This window comes from Microtus ochrogaster, linkage group LG7_11 (assembly GCF_000317375.1).
Source record: "Microtus ochrogaster isolate Prairie Vole_2 linkage group LG7_11, MicOch1.0, whole genome shotgun sequence".
Lineage (NCBI taxonomy): Eukaryota > Metazoa > Chordata > Mammalia > Rodentia > Cricetidae > Microtus > Microtus ochrogaster.
This window is the reverse complement of record NC_022032.1, coordinates 21,094,737-21,115,916: the sequence shown is the minus strand read 5'-3', so window position 1 is coordinate 21,115,916 and position 21,180 is coordinate 21,094,737. Positions and strand designations below refer to the sequence as shown.

The 21,180-nt window shown below is 44.2% G+C and overlaps 1 protein-coding gene across 1 annotated transcript in view; it reads left to right on the top strand.

Annotated features, from left to right (window-relative positions):
• The window catches only part of Wwc2 (WW and C2 domain containing 2), a 164,935-nt gene that overhangs the window by 58,062 nt on the left and 85,693 nt on the right, over window positions 1-21,180 (top strand). Inside the window, exon 2 of the mRNA XM_005362599.3 lies at window positions 18,967-19,076. Coding sequence (XP_005362656.1) covers window positions 18,967-19,076 — 110 coding nt within the window. The remainder of the gene's footprint in view (window positions 1-18,966; window positions 19,077-21,180) is intronic.

Sequence of the window (21,180 nt, the reverse complement as noted above, 5' to 3'; positions counted from 1 at the left end):
GGAAAAAATTGACTTTATGAAAGCAATAGAGTCCCTTAAACAACATGTGAAAAATGCCCTTATAGAAATGGATAAGAAGTAAAACCAAAAGTTTGAAGAAATGAGTAAATATGTACATGATACCCTGGGAAACCAAGAAAAAACGATCAAACAGGTAATGGAAACAGTTCAAGAATTGAAAACTTTCCCAGTACACTCATGTTCTGCACCTTGTACAATTGTAGGCCTCTATATTTGTTCCATCTAATGCGGGAGGAATCTTCTCAGAAATTTCTCTGATGATGGCTGAGAAAGGTACCGTTGTATGAATATAGCAGAATGTCATTAGGAGTCATTTTGTTGCTATGTTAGTAGAAAGTAGTATTTTGGTTTTCCAAAGATCCCTCACCTATCTAGTCTCAGGTTCTTGGCCACCTTAGCAGTGTTGGGTATGTGTTTCGTCTCATGGATAGTGTATTAATTCCAATACGATTGTGGCTGGTTACTCCCACAACTTCTGTGCCACTATTGCTCCAACCTATCTTACAGGCCAGTCACCATTGCAGATGACCATGTTTGTATCTTACAGAGGATTAGTACCCAAGATGTAAGAAGAACTCATAAAATTGTGTAACAAGAAAACAAGTGACCCAACTAGATTTCAAGCACTGTATTGAATAGATATGGAGAGAGTAGACAAACTTTTCCTTTTCCTGATTTACAGTGAAAATGCTTTGAATTTATCTCTGTTTAGGTTAATGTTAGCAGTGGACTAGTGGTAAATTGTCTTTATTATGTCCAGATATATATCTTGTATCCCTAATATTTCAAAGACTTTCTTTATGAAGGAGTGTTGGATTTCATTAAAGGCCTTTACTGAATCTAAAAAAAAAAAAAAAAAAAAAAAAAAAAAAAAAAAAGAATGGAAAACAAAGGCAATAGATATTATTCTTCCACACTGGGAAGAGCTTTACATTTTGGCCTGTGTTAAATATGCCAAATATTAATAGTTCAAGATAAAAACTATCTTTAAGTATGAAATCATATTTTATGATGTAAAAAAGAAAGCCTATTAAAAATGGAAATAATGACTGTAACAAAATTATTAAACTTATAAATTAGCATGTGAGGAATTTATTTTATTTTGCTTATTGAAATATGTGTGACTATAAAAGTGTTAAGGATTGAGGAAGACCCCACACATATAATTTATATGTTTTTATACTTTCATGGATACTATTTTACCATTTTTTAAAAGGTGGCCATTGGAGAGACATAGCATGACCATGGAGCGCCCATGGGTGGGATGAAAACATTACACATACAACTTGTTTACGTGACACCGTGTGTGTGCTAAAGCAGCAGGTAATTTCGGGGATTCAAGACAGTGTGAGGACGTGTCATGCAAAGTGTCACCCTTCCCTGTCTCCAACCAGCCAATTACTATGGTTATTGACTGTGTTTAAAAGAAACAAAAAACAATGTTTAAGAGAATTTGTTCTGGCCCAGCAGCCTTTTTAAAAGCCTAATCCCACGTTACTTAATGTAACAGGGAGGGAGACATTCACCTAAGGTGACAAGTTCCTATAAATCAACACTTTCTCCTGGACACAAATTTGTGCTTCAAAAGAGGATCATTATTTAGAGAATAGTAGGTTTGTTGGGCCAATTGAACACAAAGCTCCTGCAGAAATAACGCCAAGAGGATTAGTGTTCCAAATGCTCATTAACCCAAAAGGACAGGAATGGTAGATGAACAGTCACTGTGCCCTTGGTCGGATTCCTTCTAGAAAAGACCCGTGATCTATCAACTGACTTAAAATAGCTTTAGGAGCCGGTGCCTGACAACTCAACAGGGGACCACCTCCCAGGCCAGGCCAGCCTCAGGCAGCTCAGCAGAAGGAGCCCTCAGTCTACCCCTGTAATGGGCAAGACTGAAGAGGAGGGCCGGTTGGGGTTTGTGGATTGCTGTAAGGTCTGATCTGTAAGGCTTGACAGAAGGAGGGCGCTAGAGGTGAGGCCTGCGGGCACCAGAGCAAGCACCAGAGTGGGCACACCCCTGCTCTCCTATTGCTGCTTCCTCTGTTTACCCAGAGCAGGCCTGGGAACTGCACAGAGAAGTGCTCTCCATACACCGTCACAGAACAGCATTTGGAAGGAGTGGCTGGCTTGAGTTAGTGTGTTTTTGCTGCTTTCTAAAATAAGGGGTAGTGACTGAGAGTTTTGTGGGCCAGCCATTTCAAATACAGCCACAGGGACACCAGTCACCCCCATTTCTTCTCTGCTGCCTTCAAGGTGCCCAGCACCCACGCTTGCCTTACAAACAGTTTTGGGTATGCTTTATCTTCCCAGTGGGCTCTAACCTCCTTGAGAGTGTAGGGCATGGGTCTTTTAATTGGACACTGAATGGAAAAAAGCATCTAAGTAAAAGACCAAACAGCTAAGGTGGTGATACATGCCTGTGGTCCCCGCCTTTTGGAGGCTAAGGCAGGAGGATGGTTGATGAGTTTGGGGTCAGATTGGGGACACACAGTGTCCTCCTGCAAAACAAAAACCTAAATAAACAAACAAATAAATAAAGCCAGGACATGGAGATGGCACGGGGGTAGGAGTATTTGAGGGTCTGTGTTCCAGTGTCCCACACTGATGTAAAAGCGGGCGTGGTCACATGCACCTGGATCCCCAGAGAGAAAAGGTCACCGAGGCTTCCTGGCCACCCAACCAGTGGGAAAGCCACAAACTCCAGGTTCAGTGAGAGACCCTGTCTCGGGGAGTAGGCAGAGACATAGAGTAAGAGGGAGGTATTAACTCGGGGATGGAGACCCGTGTTCTCTTTTGCGCCCGCCCACATGCATACACCACACATACAAGGACCAAAACACAGAAGAGCAGCCGAAGAGCAAGGCATGCCTTTTATATTCACTATCCGCCCACACTTGCTCGAACCAGCTGTATCCCCAAAGGCTGCCGTGTAGCCGACATCCTGGTGTTTCATGTTTCTGGAAACTGTATTTACATCTAGGAAATTTTTAACTTTCAAACTTTATATGAGATTTCTTTAGGGATGAGTTTACAACCAATGAATAGAGACAGCAGGAAGTTTTATGACTTTGAAGATGAGAGTTGGGGAATTATTTTTAACGATTTTACAGCTTCCTGTTAGCTGTATCTGAACATGATAAATGAGCGCACAGCGGGTTCCCACCGCAAGGTCCCTACCCTCCTGTTCGTCCCTAGTCTCTCTCCACAGGGCGAACCACAGAACGTGCATAAGTTTCTCTTAGTGTTTATCTTTGTTTTACAATAATATTTATAGGTTGATTTCCCAGTGTTAGGGGTTTTAAAAACATTTTATTTTTTCTTACTTGTATGTGTGGGGGGGTAGTGTATGAGTGTGTACAGAGGTCAGAGGTGTGGGGGTGGGGAGTGCTTGAGTGTATGTGGAGGTCAGAGGTTAGCATGTATTTCCCAAGAACAGATGCATGCTTGTAGAGAACATATTATCACAGACAGAACCTTTTAAAAATGGCCCTGTAGTGTCATCCGACACCTGTGTGCAAACCAGTTGGGTCTTTAAAAACTTTTATTGTCACATTTTATTTTTTTTCTTCACAGTTCAATTAAAGGATATGGTGGCACACACTTTTAATCCCAGAGGCAGAGGCAGGTGAACCTCTGAGTTTGAGGCCAGCTTGGTCTATAGAACAAGGTCCAGGACAGCCAAGGGTCCACAGAGAGGCCCTACCTGGGGAAAAGAAGAGTTGAGTTGAGATAAACACAGCTCAGTTGACGTTCGCTCTCTGAATAGAGCAAATCCTTCAATCTCCTATTTCATTTTGTTTTGATTTTGGTTCTATTTAATCGGCTAAATTACTAGAGATGTGGCCCTGATCAGGAGGAGTTGGTGAGAGCATGTGGGGGCAGAACACGTTTTATTGTACAGCAATCATAGTGTTTTTTTTTTTTCCTAGCCCCTGCACTACTTATCTAAAGCTCAACGAAGCTCTGGTCTGTATGGTTCGTTCGCGTTTAGAATAAAGAAACAGTATTTATGTTAGCAGTGACGGAGACTTACATTAGAGCTTTCCCAGCCTAGCCCATGTCACCTTGTCCCCTTTGCCAGCATTCAGCCTCATGACTTTTGTCTGCCTCAAATTGAATCTGAGGCTAAGCTCAAAGGGCACGCATTTCTGTGTATGACTAGGCCTGATCTCCCAAGTTATCAGACATTCCTCGCATTCCATATGTCTAATTTTTAGTGCTTGACGGATCTGGTGCTCTGCCAGAAGAAAACAGGCCAGAGAGGAGGAGGAAACACCACCAAAGAGTCTCCACAGAAGGAGAAAAACCCAGCCATATGTGTAAGGAGCAAAGCAGGCTCGTGGTATGGAATTGATTTGTAGCATGTTAATGTCATTCCTTAGTCTGCTTAGGCACATTGCTCAGTTTTCTGATATTTGATTCTTGAAATTCCAACCTAGGAGCTTTAGAGAATCTGTGATTCTTTCCATCTGCATGTGTGTTGTACGCAGGGCCAGTACACGGCACTTTAGTAACTTACAAAAGCTAGCAAGTATTGTGGGAGTGACTCAGTGTGACCTATGGGAGCCACCAGCAGAGAGCGGTGTGGTCAGAATCGGATGCGGTGGGCGCGGGGAGGGTACCAACCGCTGTTTGTCTTCCCAGGACTGCAGGAGTCACGGGGGTGTACGGGGAGGAAAATGCTATCAGTCAGGCATGAAGGGGTCTGTGGCAGACAGCACACTCGTATTGGTCTGCTTTGCTAAGGAAGCAAGCAACTTGTAAAATTCCAGCGACCCCTCGCCCATCCAGCAAGTCCATTGGCGATTCAAATAGGAAATAAACCGTGAGTGTCAGAGCTGGCATCAGACACGGTCGGTCAGTCACAAAAATGTGTATTCAAAACCCAAATCTGTCTTGGTCAAATATTACATCCTCTGCAAAGACGTCAAATTAGATTCTCATGTTGATAACACATACAGATTTCGTAAGTTTAATAGGAAATAATTTCAGACCCAGACGTTGTGGGATCCCAGCCAGAAACTTTAAATGCCTGTTGTCTCCTTTGGCGTCCATCAGGATTCAGGAAATGTAAATAAGGGGACTGTCTCCTATTAAGTAAAGCATCCTATATAAAAATGTATACACACATTCTGTGACGTATACAGATGTATAATCTGTCTGGATGTGCATTTTGTCCAGCGTGAGAGCGGCAGGTGTACAGAAGTGTCTGACTCATTTACCTTCTCAAAACTTTCTTTGGGAGATTCGGGCTGGATTTGATTGGCTAGGAATCTGGTCCGATGCCACGGTGGCCTTCAGTACTGGAGTACCTGTAGCTGAGGGGTCTCTACCTCAGGGCCCAGGTCGATCTCTGACCTATCAGTCAAAGCTCAGGCTTTGCTCACTGCGGCCCTGGAAGTGTAGTCATACGTCTGACAGGCATGCGCTGCTATTGTGGCCAGGCCGATGGGTTCATTTAGGCCAGCAAGGTTGACGGAGTTGAGATTTGCTAACACTCTAGCTTTACGTCATGGGCAGTGAATTACAGTTCACTGTGAGGTTCTTGTGCATTGTCTCTGAGTGCAGCATTCGCTGTGAGAATAAGAAAAGGGATCGAAAGCTCAGACACTTCCCCAGGACTTTCCACAGTCCGGCACCTTGCTCCAGTCACTGGCCCACATACTTCGTGTGTGTATGTGTGTGTGCAGCTGGGTGGCAGTTGCCATTCTTCTGAAGTCACCTTGATACACCTGTATTGGACAACATAGTCAGTATCTAGCCTAGAGCTTATCCAAGGGTACTTGATGTGGTGTTGTTTGGGTACAATTAAAATCCCAACAACACCGGGTTGTGCCGGAACTACCAAAGCAACTGCGGTCTCAGCAGTGAAGGAGTTAGCTAACAACATGAGACGTCCAAAGCATAGCATCGGCTGGAGAGTAGACCCAAGCATATTTGCTCTAAAAAGCTTGCCTTCTATTTTCCTGGCTCCTTGTAAAGACCAAAGAGGCGGGTACTTGTTGTAGATGGTACTTTCTAAAAGAACCGGGGAACCTGGGTATTAGCTTAACACTGCCGTGATCTGCAGAGATGTATTCTTTTTTTTTTTTAATTTATTATGTATACAATATTCTGTCTGTGTGTATGTCTGCAGGCCAGAAGAGGGCACCAGACCTCATTACAGATGGTTGTGAGCCACCATGTGGTTGCTGGGAATTGAACTCAGGACCTTTGGAAGAGCAGGCAATGCTCTTAACCTCTGAGCCATCTCTCCAGCCCCGAGATGTATTCTTTAGATTTCCTACTCATAGTTTGAGTTTTGTTTGTTTGTTTTTGGAGATAGCGTTTCGCTCTGGTTGTTCTAGAACTCACTCAGTAGACCAGGCTGGCTTCTCGAACTCACAGAGATCCCCCTACTTCTGCCCCCCAAGTGCTGGGAGTAAGGGTCATGCGCGGATCCTCACAACGTTTTTCTTGACTCGATTTTAAAAGTTCTTCTCAAAAGACTGCAGCTGCTGTGTGGAGAAGTGAGTGCAGAGAACGGCTGAGCCCTGAGCTTGGGTGGTAGTTCTGGCAGTACACGCTAGTAGCTTTGATTAGAGAGGCGGTGACGGAGAGCAGCGGCTGTGTTCTGGGGGTCAGGCTGTAGCACTGAACTCAGGAAAGGGATGCTGAGTGAGGAAGCGCCTGGAAGCCTCCAGGGTGTGACTTCAGCATTCCTGCCATCTTCTAAGACTGGATTGTTTGGAGAGAGAAAGTTGAGGGGTGCAACCTTGAGAAGGTTTGGGGGGAGAAATCAAGTACTGTACTTTATTCTAGTTACATTTGCTGTGCTCCTAGACAGTAGTCCCGTGGGGTTGGCAGGTAGAAACAGCTGGCCGGAAACCACACACTCATTGTTTTTCCTGAAGGGATGTCTGTCACTTGGCATACAAAGATGAAAAACCAGTAGGCCTTCTGTGGGCTGCACAAACCAAGAAATGCAAACACTGTGGAATATTGGAATGGGAAAGTGTTTTTCAAAGCTTCTAAAATGTCACTAATTAGTGTCATCCTAGAGATGGTGACAGCTTCCTCAGCGAGGTATTTGAACTAATTTTAAGAATATTGAGTCTTCAAGGACAAACATGGTGAGAAAGAGGAAAGGGCTGACGATGGGCGAGCGGGAGGGGGTGCTGGTGTGGGGGCCTCCTTAGCAGGGAGGGTGTGCTTTCCCTGCCCATGTCTTCAGTTCACCGGGTTTTCTCGGCCTCTTCTGGACTCTTTATTGGTAGACTTTCCAGTAGTTGGCTCCACAGGGCTCTGCTTGGTGGATGTCCTGTTCCTGAGCTGTGAAATACTGGAGCCTTCCTGCTCTTTATATCTTATCTCATGCTTTTCCGCTGTTAATGAAGGTATCTCATTGGAACTAGAGTTTTTTGTTTCTTCCCTGACGTTGTGTATTTGTAAAACACTATATCCATAATTTTTGGCGACCATATTAATGCAGTGTTAGAATTATTATATTGTAGCATGACTAGCAATGGGCCAGACCAGGAGACTTTCTTGGCGGCAGAGCAGTCTCCTTGCAGAGAGCATCATTGCCGAAGGACTCAGAATGTGTGGAGAGCTTGTTAATGAGCTGACGTGCCGGCTTTCTGGGAGAGGAGCTGGATATTTTGCATCACTAAAAAGTCCAACACACAGAGCACTGTTAGACTCAGGTTCCTCAGTTAATGGTTGCCAGGTTTTGCCATTCCCTGCTGCAGACCGAGAGGGGGGGGAGGAGAGACCGATCAAATTAAATGTTTGTTCTTGGTCAAGTAAGTTTTATTTACCCTCACAACCATCTGTAAATTTTGTTTGGGAAGCGGTCTTAAAATTGTATTTATCTGTTTAGTGTGTGTATGTGTGTGTGTGCATGCGTGCGTGTGTGTGTGCGTGCGTGCGTGCGTGCATGTGTGTGTGTGTGTGTGTGTGTGTGCGTGATGTGGCGGTCAGAGGAGAACTCGCAATAGTCAGTTCTATCCTTCTATCCTGTAAACCCTGGGGACTGAACTCATATCATAGGGCATGGTGTCAAGAGCCTTTATCACTTGCACCACCTCACCAGCTCTGTAGTCTTCTAGCGGGCTAAGACCTTGTTCCGAGCATGGGAATAGTTAAACAAGGTTGCAATATAAAATAACTTCTAGTTATGCTTTTTCCCTATGTTTCATTTTTATATCCCTTCTGATAAGCCCAAGGAGAAAATATGTTCAGCTCACACTACTTTTCTATTTATTAGTAGGCAGCAGCGAAGAGAGCGATGCTGTAAGCTCAAGGCCCTGCAGAATTCTACCGTATGGTTTTATCTACCTGGGGTTTACCTTCTGTGGCATGTGCCGTTAAAGGACCATAAGGGAAACGCCAAGTTAAGGGACAAACCCAGGATCTTTCAAGGGCCCTCACACAGACTTTCTCCCTGTAGGTTTGCACACTTGCCTTTTTTCTTCTAGTCACCTTCGTTTTCCACACATAACTTGGCTTGTCTGGAATTAATTCTGGTGTAAGGAAGCGCTAGGGTTTAACTTTTACTCCCACTAACTGGCTAATTAGCCTTCCCAGAATTTTAAAATAACCGACCCAGCGGGGCGGCGATTGTGCATGCCTCTAGTCCCACAGCACTCTGGAGGCAGAGACAGGCCGATCTCTGTGCGTTCTAGGCCAGTCTGATCTACAGAGCGAGTTCTAGGACAGCCAGGGCTACACAGAGAAACCCTGTCTCAAAAAAACAGTAAATAAGTAAGCAAGTAGATAAATAAATAAAGCATCCCTTCACTCATCAGCAAAGTTAGGAGATAAGTAGTATCTTCATGAAATACTTGTGACGTCAAGACATTAATAAATGTGTAGAAAGCTGCTGTAGATCACAAAGGCCAACTGATGCAACTTTTTTTATTTTCATTTTATTTTATTTTTTTGATTTTTGAGACACAACTGATGCAACTTTAAGAAGAAGAAAATCAAGCACCCAAGGATCTGGCTGATGGGAGAAGTTACAAAATAATCCCACACTAGTTCAGAATTATGTATAATAAAGGATTATTTATTTAGGGGAGACTTACAGATCTCTGTCCTAGATCCCAGTCCTCTGCACAAACAGGGAACAGTAACAGAGTCTAGCAGCCAGAAGTGAGAGCTGGAAGCAAGAGTGTGAGTGCATGCTTTATAGCTGCATTTATAGTATAAGAGACCATGCCCAAGTGGGCTGGTATCTTAAAGGCTATTGGCTGAAGGAGCAGAAGGAGCTCCCACAGCATCTCCCCCTTTTGTTTAAATAAGAGCGTTCCAAACCCAATACAAAACTATGTACACTAGGAATAGATATCAAGTATAAAGTTAGAATTACACCCAGCATAAACAATATTAAGCAAGGAACATATATTAAATGTTTTTAATAAACATTGTATCCTAAGGAATCTGAGTCTTATATTGGAAATGGCTTGGCTAGATCATAAGTGGACAGTAACTATGACTATCTAATCTTCAACCCCATCAAAGGCCTGAGAAAGAAGGTAATATTACTTGAGTAAGCAGGAAGTACAATCAAGCAGCTTCCAAAATGTGTAGTAGATGACAGAGACAACTGACTGCCTGGGCAATCACCCAAAGTCTCATTTGTAATGTTGAAGCAGCCAGCTTTGGCTTAGAGTAACTGACAGACCATTTTCAGAGACAGGAAAATTTTCAAAACCATCTTACCCTGTCTTGGCAAGATTTGACAGTCTTTTTTTTTTTTTGTATCCTGCTTGTCCAGTCTGGATGTCATGCACTTTGTCAGTGGTCATGGCATGGGCAGTTTCATGGCCAAAGGCCAGTGTGCCAAGAAGAAGACACACTTCAAGTGGAGTGTCTTTGGTGCTCAACACTCTCTCAGGAATGGATCAGTGCTACCAGGAACAATCATGTCTCACATCAACAGAATCCTAAATCATTTAAATGCCATGTTCTACAGATCTTTGAAGTGGTTGAAGGTTACTTATCTATGTAGAATACAATCTCTTTGTATCTAAAGAACCTAATTAGTCTGACTAAAAGTATAACAAACATGAATGACTATTGACCTATAATACTTAATACCTATATAACTTAAAGATTAAGACTTCATGTCAGAATATTAAACAATCTTTAAACAACTGTGCAATAAAGGAGGACAGTGACCTCAGTGTAAACAATGTATAAGTATCTTAATCAGAGGTAGAAATATATAAAGCAATATAATAAATATATCCTAAAATTGTATCAATATACAAAATGTCTTAAACAGAAGTAGAAACATGCATGTGTACAATATGACAAAATAATTTTGCATAGGTGTACAAATATTGTAAACAGAAATAACAAATATAATTCGAGCTTGTATCAATATACAAGAAACTATACCAGTGTAAATTGTCCATAAATAATAGTTCACAAGTATTCACTCTATTACTATTATTATTAGTGTGAATAAGTTCACACTAAATTACCTATTATCCCATTCAATCTTACCTTTTTTTTTTTTTTTGGGTTTTTTGGGCCCCCTTATTTTCCCCCCAACCCTATGTGGTAATAATCAACCCCTAAATGGTGTCTCTAACCGTGAGGACAAACTTTGTTGGAGAGAGGATGTCACTTTCTAGAATTGCTTCCTTCTGTCACCTCTCCACATGTGGTACATCCACAGTTCAAGTCGGACCTTGCTGCAGAATGCCGCAGCTCCAAAATGCTGTAGAATCCAAACTCTGGTGAGCCTGGGACATAGCACCACAAGGGAAAAATTCCACACCATGAAATCTTATTTCATGCACAAAAGTATTAAAATTTTTGTATAAAATTACCTTTAGGCTATGTGTGTATGCCACATATGAAGTATAAGTGAATTTCATGTTTAGACTCGGCTCCCATATCCAGACTATCTCATGTATTTTCAATATTAAAAAAAAAACCCCACACACCAGAAGCAGATCTGGTCTGAAGTGTTTCAGATAAGGTATCCTTCTCTGTGAGTAGTCATTAGATTACCCCAACCCTAGATGATCTCCGGGCTGCTGGGATGTGGGTACACATAAATTCTCTTCTGTTGTAGGAGCGAGTCGTGGGTATGGATGAGCAAAGCCCAGGCAGGAGGATATCTGTGAGAATTACATTTTTATTTTGTTCTGTAATGTATGTGTCTATATATTTGTGCTTGCTTCTATGCGCGTTTGTAGGTGCACATGTACGTGTGTGCACATGGAGTTCAGGGGATAATCTCAGGTCCCATCCCGAGTTCCTTTGAGAGGAGTCTCTTGTTGGCCTGGAGCCTGCTAACTAGGCTGGGCTGACTGAGGAGGCTTGGGAACCCTTCAACTCCCCAATGCCTGGATTCTAAATGCAAACCACCGACCATTCACAGTTGCCTTTTTTATTTGAAAGGTAGGTTCTTGGAATTGAACTCAGATCGTCATGCTCACCAGACAAGCGCTTACCTACTGCGCTCTCCCCTCAGCCTAAGGAGTACAGTGTCTTACTACTGATAGATCTTTAAAAGCATGTCTAACACACGTTGGGGTTATGCAACTTAATTTTTTTTGACTTTTCGTAACTTGAAAAATGTGCATATTCTTTGTCCAACTACTAGGAATTTAATAGTAAATTCCAAAGTAAAAATTCAGGTAAGCTGTAATTATTTGTGAGTATGTTCACTGAAACAAAGATTTCTCTAGAAGAAAGTAGATAGTAGAAACAGGCCGCAGCCACACAATGGGCGCAGATAGCAATGGGCTGAGGGGAACTTCTATTGAACTACTAACCTAGAAACAATGTGGATAGTGGCCCCGTTTTCATTTTCTAAAATCATATGAATTTATGAACTGGAAAGTACCAAGCTATTGGCAATAGCTGCCGCTCTGTGGGAATGGAGGTACTTTAATAATAGCGTGTGCTATTATTGGTTTATGGCGTCCAGACTGAGAATATAAAGGAGGCATTCTTTTTTTTTTCTATGTAAAAATGTTTTTGCCTGCATGTGTGTCTTTGCATCTCGTGCATGCCTAGTGTCCTCAGAAGCTAGCAGACACTGTCTGATCCCCTAGAACTGGAATTACAGACAATTATGAGTCACCATGTGGGTTCTGGGAATTGAACCTGGGTCATCTGGAAGAGCCATCTTCGCCATGTAGCCATCTCTCCAGCCCCTAAAGGGTGCATTTGGAAAGTAAGTCGAGGCTCACAATTATGCTGTGTGTATAGTTTATTTAGTATGATCTCAACTTTCTAAAACCTGTGTATTTTTAATATTTACACACATGTATATGATTATTCAACAAACACAGCCTGAGGAAACGTCATCTTGTTAACTGGGATTATTCCTCTGTATTAAGAATAAAGGGATTTTTAAAAATCCTCCTAGCTCAGCCATTTTGATAAAAGGCATACAAGTCCGTTTCAGTCATTTCTGTCTCTCTAATGGAGGCGTAACAGGACCGTCTCCAGATGGACAGTGGGTTTGTGTTGTCCCGACAAATCCCCTGCGTGAGCGCACAAGCTTCTCCGCTCTTCCTCCCTGGATGGGCTCCATCCTGTGGTGTTGAGCTCCAGGTTGGGGAGGAAGCCGTCTTGTGCACTCATGTTTGTTTGGAGAATAACTTAAGAAGTCCTCTTTTTCTTGCCGACATTCCTGCCTTCTTGGCTGGCACGGCCACTTGCATTCTCAAACCATCTTTCAAAACCAAATAATCTGACAAGCAAATATTCTTGGCTCTTAGCAGAGAGAAGAGGTCAGGTTAAAGTGTTTGCTTGACTAGTCTGCTCTCTTCCTTCAGTGCAGTAAAGGCACTAAAAGAGAAGAGAAACACTTGCCAGAGTGCTGGAACACCCAGATACACTCTGTTACGTCTTCGCTTTCTATCTGCTTTTCATTCTGGTTCATAATGCAGCTATAATATATAAAATAAATCTCAAATTTTGATGCGGTACTGGGAGACTTCCTCTCTTCTGTCCCTGGTGATCCAGGCAGTATGTCAAGTGTCGCCTTGACGCCAGCCTTTATATGGTTATTTGCTCAAACACTTACTATTAATGTAATCAGATGGACCGTTTTTAAAAACAAGCAAAAAGAAAAGAGAGAGAGAACCAAACAAGCTAACAAAAAACCCTGGATCTTTCTTTGTAGCCCTGGCTGGCTTGGAACTTGCTATGTGGATCAGGCTGGCCTCACACTCACAGAGGTCCTCCTGCCTTTACTTCCTTCCCAAGTGCTGGGGGTTACATACCCAGCCATATGCTCATTTTCAGAAAGGATAACTTACCATCCCGCAACCTTCTTTTCTAATTGTCATTTATTTAACCAACATTTATTATGTCCTATCTGTGCTATGAGGCAGGCAGCCCTGTACTTAGAGACACCAGGCCAGAGCAGAGCTGAGGGAGGCTTAGAGCACAGAGCATGCGTGGGTGGTAACTTCTGTGTGGGTGAACAGGTAGCTGAGGATTCCTGGATGGCGGAATAGCATGATGGCGAATAAACATTTAGAAAAAATAGTTTACTTTGTTATTATGAGATGCGTGCAGAAAAAGAGGGAGGGAAGAAGAAGAAGAGGAGGAGAGAGGGAGAGGGAGAGAGAGAGAAAGAAAGGGAGAGAGAGTGTGTACATCTAAGGATCTCGGGTGGAGATACGGAGGACTGAGTGCAACCTTTGGGAGTCGGTTCTCTCTCCTTCCACCGCGGGCTCTGAAACTGAACTAAATCAGCAGTCATGGACCTGCTGTGCTGCCTCACTGACCGACATTCTTTTATTTGTCTTGTTTGTTTGTTTTTAATACTGCCAGATTGTTTCATAAGAGTCCTTGAATGAAAGTACCTGGTTTCTTCCCCATATTATCACAGAGCTGAGTTTCCTCATGCAGACAAAGCAAAACCAAGCCAAACCTTGATAGCTTAATAGGCTTAAAACGCAGCCTCAGTGGTGTTACCCTTGGCGTTTCTTTTTATTATTAGGGATGTTGAACGTTTCCTGGTTTTTAATTATTTATTGTCTCCTGTGAAAGGACTTTATTCACCAGGAGTCTTGGCTTTGTTACATACCTGTTACTACCCTTTAAAACAGCTTTCTGAGGCATCATTTATGTAACGGGGATTAACAGTTATTATGTGAACAATACAATGACATTTAATGTAGCCACAGCTCCAGGCAACCTTAGACCTACCTGTGTTCAGTTTGAAAGATTCCCATTTCTCCACGGAGCCCATAAGGAGTCTGTCTGTCCCACGCTCTCCCCGTCCACCTTCTGGTCGTATGGATTTATGGATTGCACGTTTACTGTATGCGATGGACTCACGCTTTCCTTTCACTTAGCCCAGTGGATTGGGGTGGGGGGGCACAGACTACTGTAAGCTATTGTCAGGAGTATATCTGGTCCCCAGACAACAGCATAAATGATGTGCTGTTTCAAAAACCAGTCGCTTGCAGGTGTTGCTTTTGCAGAACGTGTTTGTGAGGTAACTACAGAGCCAGGTGCCGAGGGCGACCTAACCCTCCAGGTTATCGTTTCCAGGCTGCAATCAGCTAGTGGTTAGGATGCCATCAGCGAGCGGTTAGGATGCCATCAGCAAGCAGTTAGGAAGCAGCTGTCCGAAGTAGAGGTGGGCAGGGGTTGGGGAGAGACTTCGTTAGGATGGTAACTGAGGTGTTCCTAGGCCACAGGAACGAAGTTCCTCTTCTGTCACAGTGATCTTCCATTGTCAGGGTAGCAGCACAGCTGTCGGCTTGATTTTGTGTGTTGGTGCCTGGGGACAGTGTTCTAATCTGATGGTCAGTCTTTAAACGTGGACGTCTATAATCTGCTTAGTGGTGTTCCTTATAGGTGGAGTACTCAGAAATTTCGCTGTGCAGATGCAGAATATAAATCATGAAGTCTAATTTTGAAGGGACTCTGTAGAGAAGACCTTGCGTTAGCATCTTCATGAACGAGAACTTCTGAAGGACTGGTTCCCTGAGCTCCCAGTCAAATTTCTACCTGCCAAGTGCAATCTGCTCTTCCAACAGTGACGGGCCAATGAGTGCTCACTAACCAGTTCAGAGGGACAAGCAGAACTGTTCGTAATGTTAACAAGGCCGTCACACCTGTCATCATTGCACACGGCCCGAAGCTCTTGAACTTTTTCTGGTAGTGACTATGAGACTCAGGTTTCCGTGTGTCGATTTGGCAGCTTTCAGGTATACGGCCTTTCTCTTGTCATTTAACCTTGCCCTTCCGTCTCCTCACTCCTCTTTCTTCAGGCTGTGTGCCATTTGACAGCCTCCTTCAGACGGTAGGGAAACAAGAGGCCTCAAATCGAGTTGGGCAACGCACACAGGTGCTTCTGGACAGGAGGTCAAGAGGCATTCCTTGGGTTGCGGAGGTAGACAGGTCACTTTATTTGGCGTGAGAACTTTTGATATGGCATATAATTCCTTTATGAAAAGAAAAATGTTGTTTTCCTGGGCAGCTTATAACATAGGTAGATTTTGAGTACAATTCTAACAGGATGATTTTTTTTAAAACTCAAATTGAGGCCTACTCCACGATTGCTCAGCAAACTGGGCAAATTGTTGCGTTTGAGCACACTGCTTACCACAGCTTCAGGTTCATTTAACTCTTTCAGCACGTTTTGAAGTTTCTTCTTCACCAGGCCCTACCCTGTCTAGCTGTCTTAGTGTGCTGTCGCTGTAATTAAAAACACCAAGAGCAAAAAAAAAAAAAAAAAAAAAGCTGGGGAGGAAAGGATTTATTTCAGCTTCACAAGGATCGCTGTCCTCCATGAAGGGAAGCCAGGGCCGGAACCCGGAACAAGAGCTGATGCAGAGGCTGTGGGGGAGTGTCACTTGATGGCTTCCTTCTCATGGCTGGTTCAGTTTGCTGTCTTCCAGCTCCCAGGGCTCCCAGCCCAGATGTAGGCTGGACCTTCCCATATCAATCATCAATTAAGAAAATGTTCAAAAGGCTTCCTGCAAACCAATCTGTCCTGTACATTTTCTCAACTGAGGCTGCCTCTTCCCAAATGACTCCAGCTCGTGTCAAGTTGGCATAAAACTAACTAGCCCTCATTTGAATCCCCCCAACTGTCCTTTTCCATGGACTGGGGCTCTTGCAGTGAATAACTTACCCTAGGTGGTATAGTGGGTATGTTTCAGGACAAGGGTTTGAACCCAGATCTCTTTGATGCCATATTTTAAGCTCTTAAACTTATAAGTTAGAGGCTCTTAAGCCTTCTCGTGCAGTAGAAATACCTGGAGAGAAATACCTAGAAAGTTGCTAGGACCCAGAGTTTGTAGATCTACCCTAGAACCCAAGATGTGTGCTCCTGTTGATGGTGCGGATCTTGAGGGGCTCTGTTCAGTAGCACAGTGACATGGAACAGGCCTCAGTGCTGCTTCGGAGCCAACGGGAGAACTCATGCCGGGTTGTGCTGATATCCACTTACAATAGCATAGAAACCATTCCTGTATAATCCCTTTCTGTCCTGATGTGAGTCTTAGGCAAGGAGTTGCAGGAAGGGCATGTGGAGACAGAATGATTGCCACCTTTAGAGAGAAATCAAGGAGAAAGAGATGCCCAGTTAGCAAAGCTCACATCCTGGCTGTGTTAGAGCTGCTTGCCCTCAGTATGGATTTTGTGGGCTTCAGAGGCCAGTGCTCTGAAAGCCATTTCCAGACTATGAAGGGTAAGTGAAAGCGGTGTTAGGGTCTTGTGTCCTTGACGGGCCGTTGGGAATTCTCATGCCATTTTCTGATAGATGAAGTGATTTGGAAAGTAATCTATATGAGATTTTTGCTTTGCCTCAGCACTGACAGAAGGGACGCTGGATGATTTCATATGGAAGAGCCATGCCAGTGTCCTGAAGTCATAATCAATCAGAAGACGTGCTGACTGACGGTGGCTTCCTTGTGACAGGGCATTGCCAACCTGCAGCAACAACCTGCCATGACTGCTTCAGCAGCCGAGGGACATCCCTGAACCTAAAGGAAGCATGTGAAGGGAAAGGTCAATCTGGAATTATGTCTAGACCGTATTCTGCTGAAGGAAGACCACATAGTCCACCCTCATCAGCTTTAGAGAGAGAGGTGGTAAAGTGGAGTTAGTCTTTTTTTACAAAAAAAAAATCCTTTTTTTTATTGAGCTCTACATTTTTTTCCTGCTCCTCTCTTGCCTCTCCCCTCCCCTTCAACTCTCTCCCAAGGTCCCCATGCTCCCAATTTACTCAGGAGATCTTGTCTTTTTCTAATTCCCATGTAGATTAGATCCTTGTATGTCTCTCAGGCTCTTCATTATTATCTAAGTTCTCTGGGATTGTGAATTCTAGGCTGGTTTTCTTTGCTTTATGTTTAGAAACCACCTATGAGTGAGTACATATGATAATTGTCTTTCTGGGTCTGGGTTACCTCATTCAAAATGATGTTTTCTAGCTCCATCCATTAACCTGCAAAATTCAAGATGTTGTTATTTTTTTCTGCTGTGTACTATTCCATTGTGTAAATGTACCACATTTTTCTTATCCATTCTTCGGATGAGAGGCATTTAGGTTGTTTCCAGGTTCTGGCTATGACAAACAATGCTGCTATGAACATAGTTGAGCACATGTCCTTGTGGCACGGTTGAGCATCCTTTGGATATATACCCAAAGGTGGTATTACTGGGTCTTGAGGAAGGTTGTTTGCTAATTTTCTGAGAAATCGCCACACTTATATCCCAAGGGGCTGTACCAGTTTGCACTCCCACCAGCATTGCAGGAGTGTTCCCTTTACCCCACAACGTCGAGTTAGTCTTAAAGAGAATATGTCTCCAGAAAGTTCTCCTAAGAGAAAAAGCCTAAGGCAGTTTTGAAAGGTGAGGCTGTGTTGATGTGTGTACAAATACTGGATGCGCATGGTCCCATCAGATGTGTGTCCTTCCTCTCAGGGAGACCTTAGAGCAGGTGTCATCAGCCAGACTACCCACAGCTGAAACTGGACGAGCCTGAGATGTATGTTTAAAGAGAGTAGTCACCACACACACACACACGCACACACACGCACACGCGCACACACACACGCACACACACACGCACACACACACGCACGCACACACACACGCACACATTTTGGGGTGAGTGCGTGTTTGCATGCTTGGATGTGTGTGAGGTGTGCTTGTACTTAAGTGCACGTGTGTAGAGGCCAGAGGTCTTTCTTAATTGTTTTTCACTTAATTTACTGAGCAAGGTCTCTCGTTTAGTCTTGAGCTTGTGTCTCCTGTTGGTCCAGCTAGCCAGCTCTCCTGGGGAACCCCTCTCTCCCACATGCTGGATCCAGGTGGACTTTAGCTCCACTCAGTTTTATGTGGTGGCTTGGGTCTGAACCCCACAAGTGCTTTGTCCACGGAGCCCTCCCCCCAGCTCTTGATGCATATTTTTGTCTCAGAAGTGCCGATATCAGTTCTAGAATGATAGTGTTGGAATCCTGGGGCAGCTCTTACTCCTACTGGGACGTCTGCATCGCTCCACTGTTGCAGCTAGGTCCCAGCTCTCTTCACTCTCCGTCTGGGGTTCTGAGACTGGAGATGGCCTGCCTCCTTAGTAGAGTTTTATCTTCTGGTTTTAGGAGTGATCTCTTCTACATGTTTAGATATTCGCTTCTGTTATTTTGTCCTTGAAAAGAAACAGACAGTTCTGAGGTTCAGAGCACTTCAGCTCTTCCAGAGAACCATGCTGTTTGGTTCACAACTGTCTGTAACTCAAGGGCATCTCTCCTCCACACTCACTTGAGTGCTCATGCGCATGTACACACACCTACACAAATGAAATTTGAAAACAAGTCTCAGGTGTGATAATGCAAGTTCTAGGAACAGTTGAAAACGAGAAGAAAATGTAGCCTGGGTGCCTAATTCATAGTTAGAATTAACCTGCGTTTTGACAGAGCTGATTTGATGGACATGTGACGGTGTGTTTCTTCTGGTTTGTTGTAGGTTAACGAAGCCCTTGTCCTTCGCGGACTGTGTCGGGGATGAGCTGCCATGGGGATGGGAAGCAGGGTTTGACCCTCAGATTGGTGTCTACTACATCGATCACATCAACAGTAAGTGTTCATTTGGTGAAATACAGTGTATCAGAAATCGAACCTCCAAAAACCTGCAGTCACTCATACAAAAAGATGGACATTTTATAAAGGAAGTTGCCTTATTTTAAATTCTTGGGTTTTTAAATTTTAATTCGCATTTTTAAAACTTGTTTTATATGCTGACCACAGTTCCATGTTGGTGACTCCCCTCCTCCCTCCGCTCCTCCTCCCTCCACTCCTCCCTCTGCTCCTCCTCCATCTCTGTTCAGAAAGGGGCAGACCTCCCATGGGAGTCAACAAAGCATAGCACAAAGTGAGGGAGAGCCAAGCTCCTCCCTCTGTGTCAAGGCTGGGCAAGGTAATCCAGCATGGAACAGGTTCCCAAAAGCCAGCTAAGCACCAGGACAGGTCCTGATCTCACTGGTAGGAGCCTTACAAACAGACAAGCTACATAGCTGTCACACACATGCAGAGTCTAGAGGGATGGCTCAGCCATCAAAGGCTAGGCTCACAACCAAAAATTCTTGGGTTTTGTTTTTTTTTTTTTTTTAATGACTAGTATTCAACTTGAGTGCCCACTTAAGTACTTGGGGCATATTTAAAGGAACTGTTCTTCTGGGGACAGAGGATGAGGATATCTGGACTGTCTGCGGGGCAGGCAGTGAGTTTATAATCTAGTCTAGGTCAAGGGGGCTGCGGTCTGCAGCCACTGGGTGCCTCTCCCTGTGAATCTACTCCTGATTGGAGTTCTGTATTCTTGTCCCAGAAAGAGTAGAGCGAAGTCCGGGCTGGTGTGGCCTGGTGGCTGGGAAGGGGTGGACATCGTCAGTGGCTCTGGAAGTCAGCAGAGCTGGTGGTGGCCGTGCAGTCATGACTCCCAGAGAACACGGCCTGCGTGTTCCCTTCTTCCACTGTTCCCATCATGTCACGGAGTCCCCTCTTGCTGATGTCATCTGAGACACCACAAGATGGTGGCAGCTAGGCACCACTGTAATCTTGACTTCTTTGATTTGTCACCACGGGTCATTCCTCTTTCCTGACTCCTGGGTTGCGTGGGGTCTTTTCCCCTAGAGGTCCGTTTCCGATACTGACCACACTCTTCTAGACTTGGTCTGTTCGGATGCCTCTGCTCCCAAGAGGCTTCCTGCTGCCCTCTCCACTCTTCTCTTCCCGCGGATTGGATGCCTTAGTCCATGCTTTTCTCCAATACTTGGAACGTGGGAAATGTAAAAGCGCTGTCATCTTGCACTTGCGTCTGTTTGCACTTCTTGATTCCTCACCAGCTCACGAGACTCTTGGAGGCGGTGACGACCGCACCGTGTGTGTTTATCCGTGGGCTCCTGCTGGTGAACTCCCAAGGGGGAGCTGTGCTGTGGGACTCGCAGGGGAAAAGCTGTGGATTTTAATGCATTTCAAGCATATGTTATACTTCAAAAAGCAACATTCTGAATATATAAAACCTTAACTATCAGAACATGAATTTTTAAGCCCACCACTTTATTTATTTAATTTACTTATTTTTTAAATGTACCATGTGCCCTAGTGGCCTGACACATTCACTATGCCCTGAAGGACCCAAGTTAGCAACAGGTATCCCCTCCCCCCCCCCAGGAGCTGCCTGCTAAGTCATTAATCTTTGAGACATTCCTGCAAAGTAGTTTATCAGGAGCAAATGGTATTATCTCTTCTCAGCAGCTGCTGCACACAGATGCTGTGTCTTGACATTGTATAGTTTCAGCATTATTTCCTCTTTATTGAGATAAAAAAAAATGCAACAATGAATGTTTGGTTGCTCATTAGAATTGCAGCAAAACACTCTGAAACAGCAGCACTGAAGGATTTGACCTTGACAGTGAGCGTAGCCTCAGGCCATGTTTCCTGTTTGCCTGCCACCTTCGCGGTATCTGTGCACAGGGCCCCAAGACAGGGCGGCTGGTTTGTGCCCGCCTAGAAGATACTATTACTATAACCAGTAGGAGTCACTCTCAAAAGATTTATTGTGTGTATATGTGTGAGCCTGCAGGAGTCTACATGCAGCATGAGTGTGCAGGAGCCAGGGGAGTCGGGAAGAGGACATGGGATCCCCTGGAACTGGGTTTGCAGGAGGTTTGAGCTGTGCTGT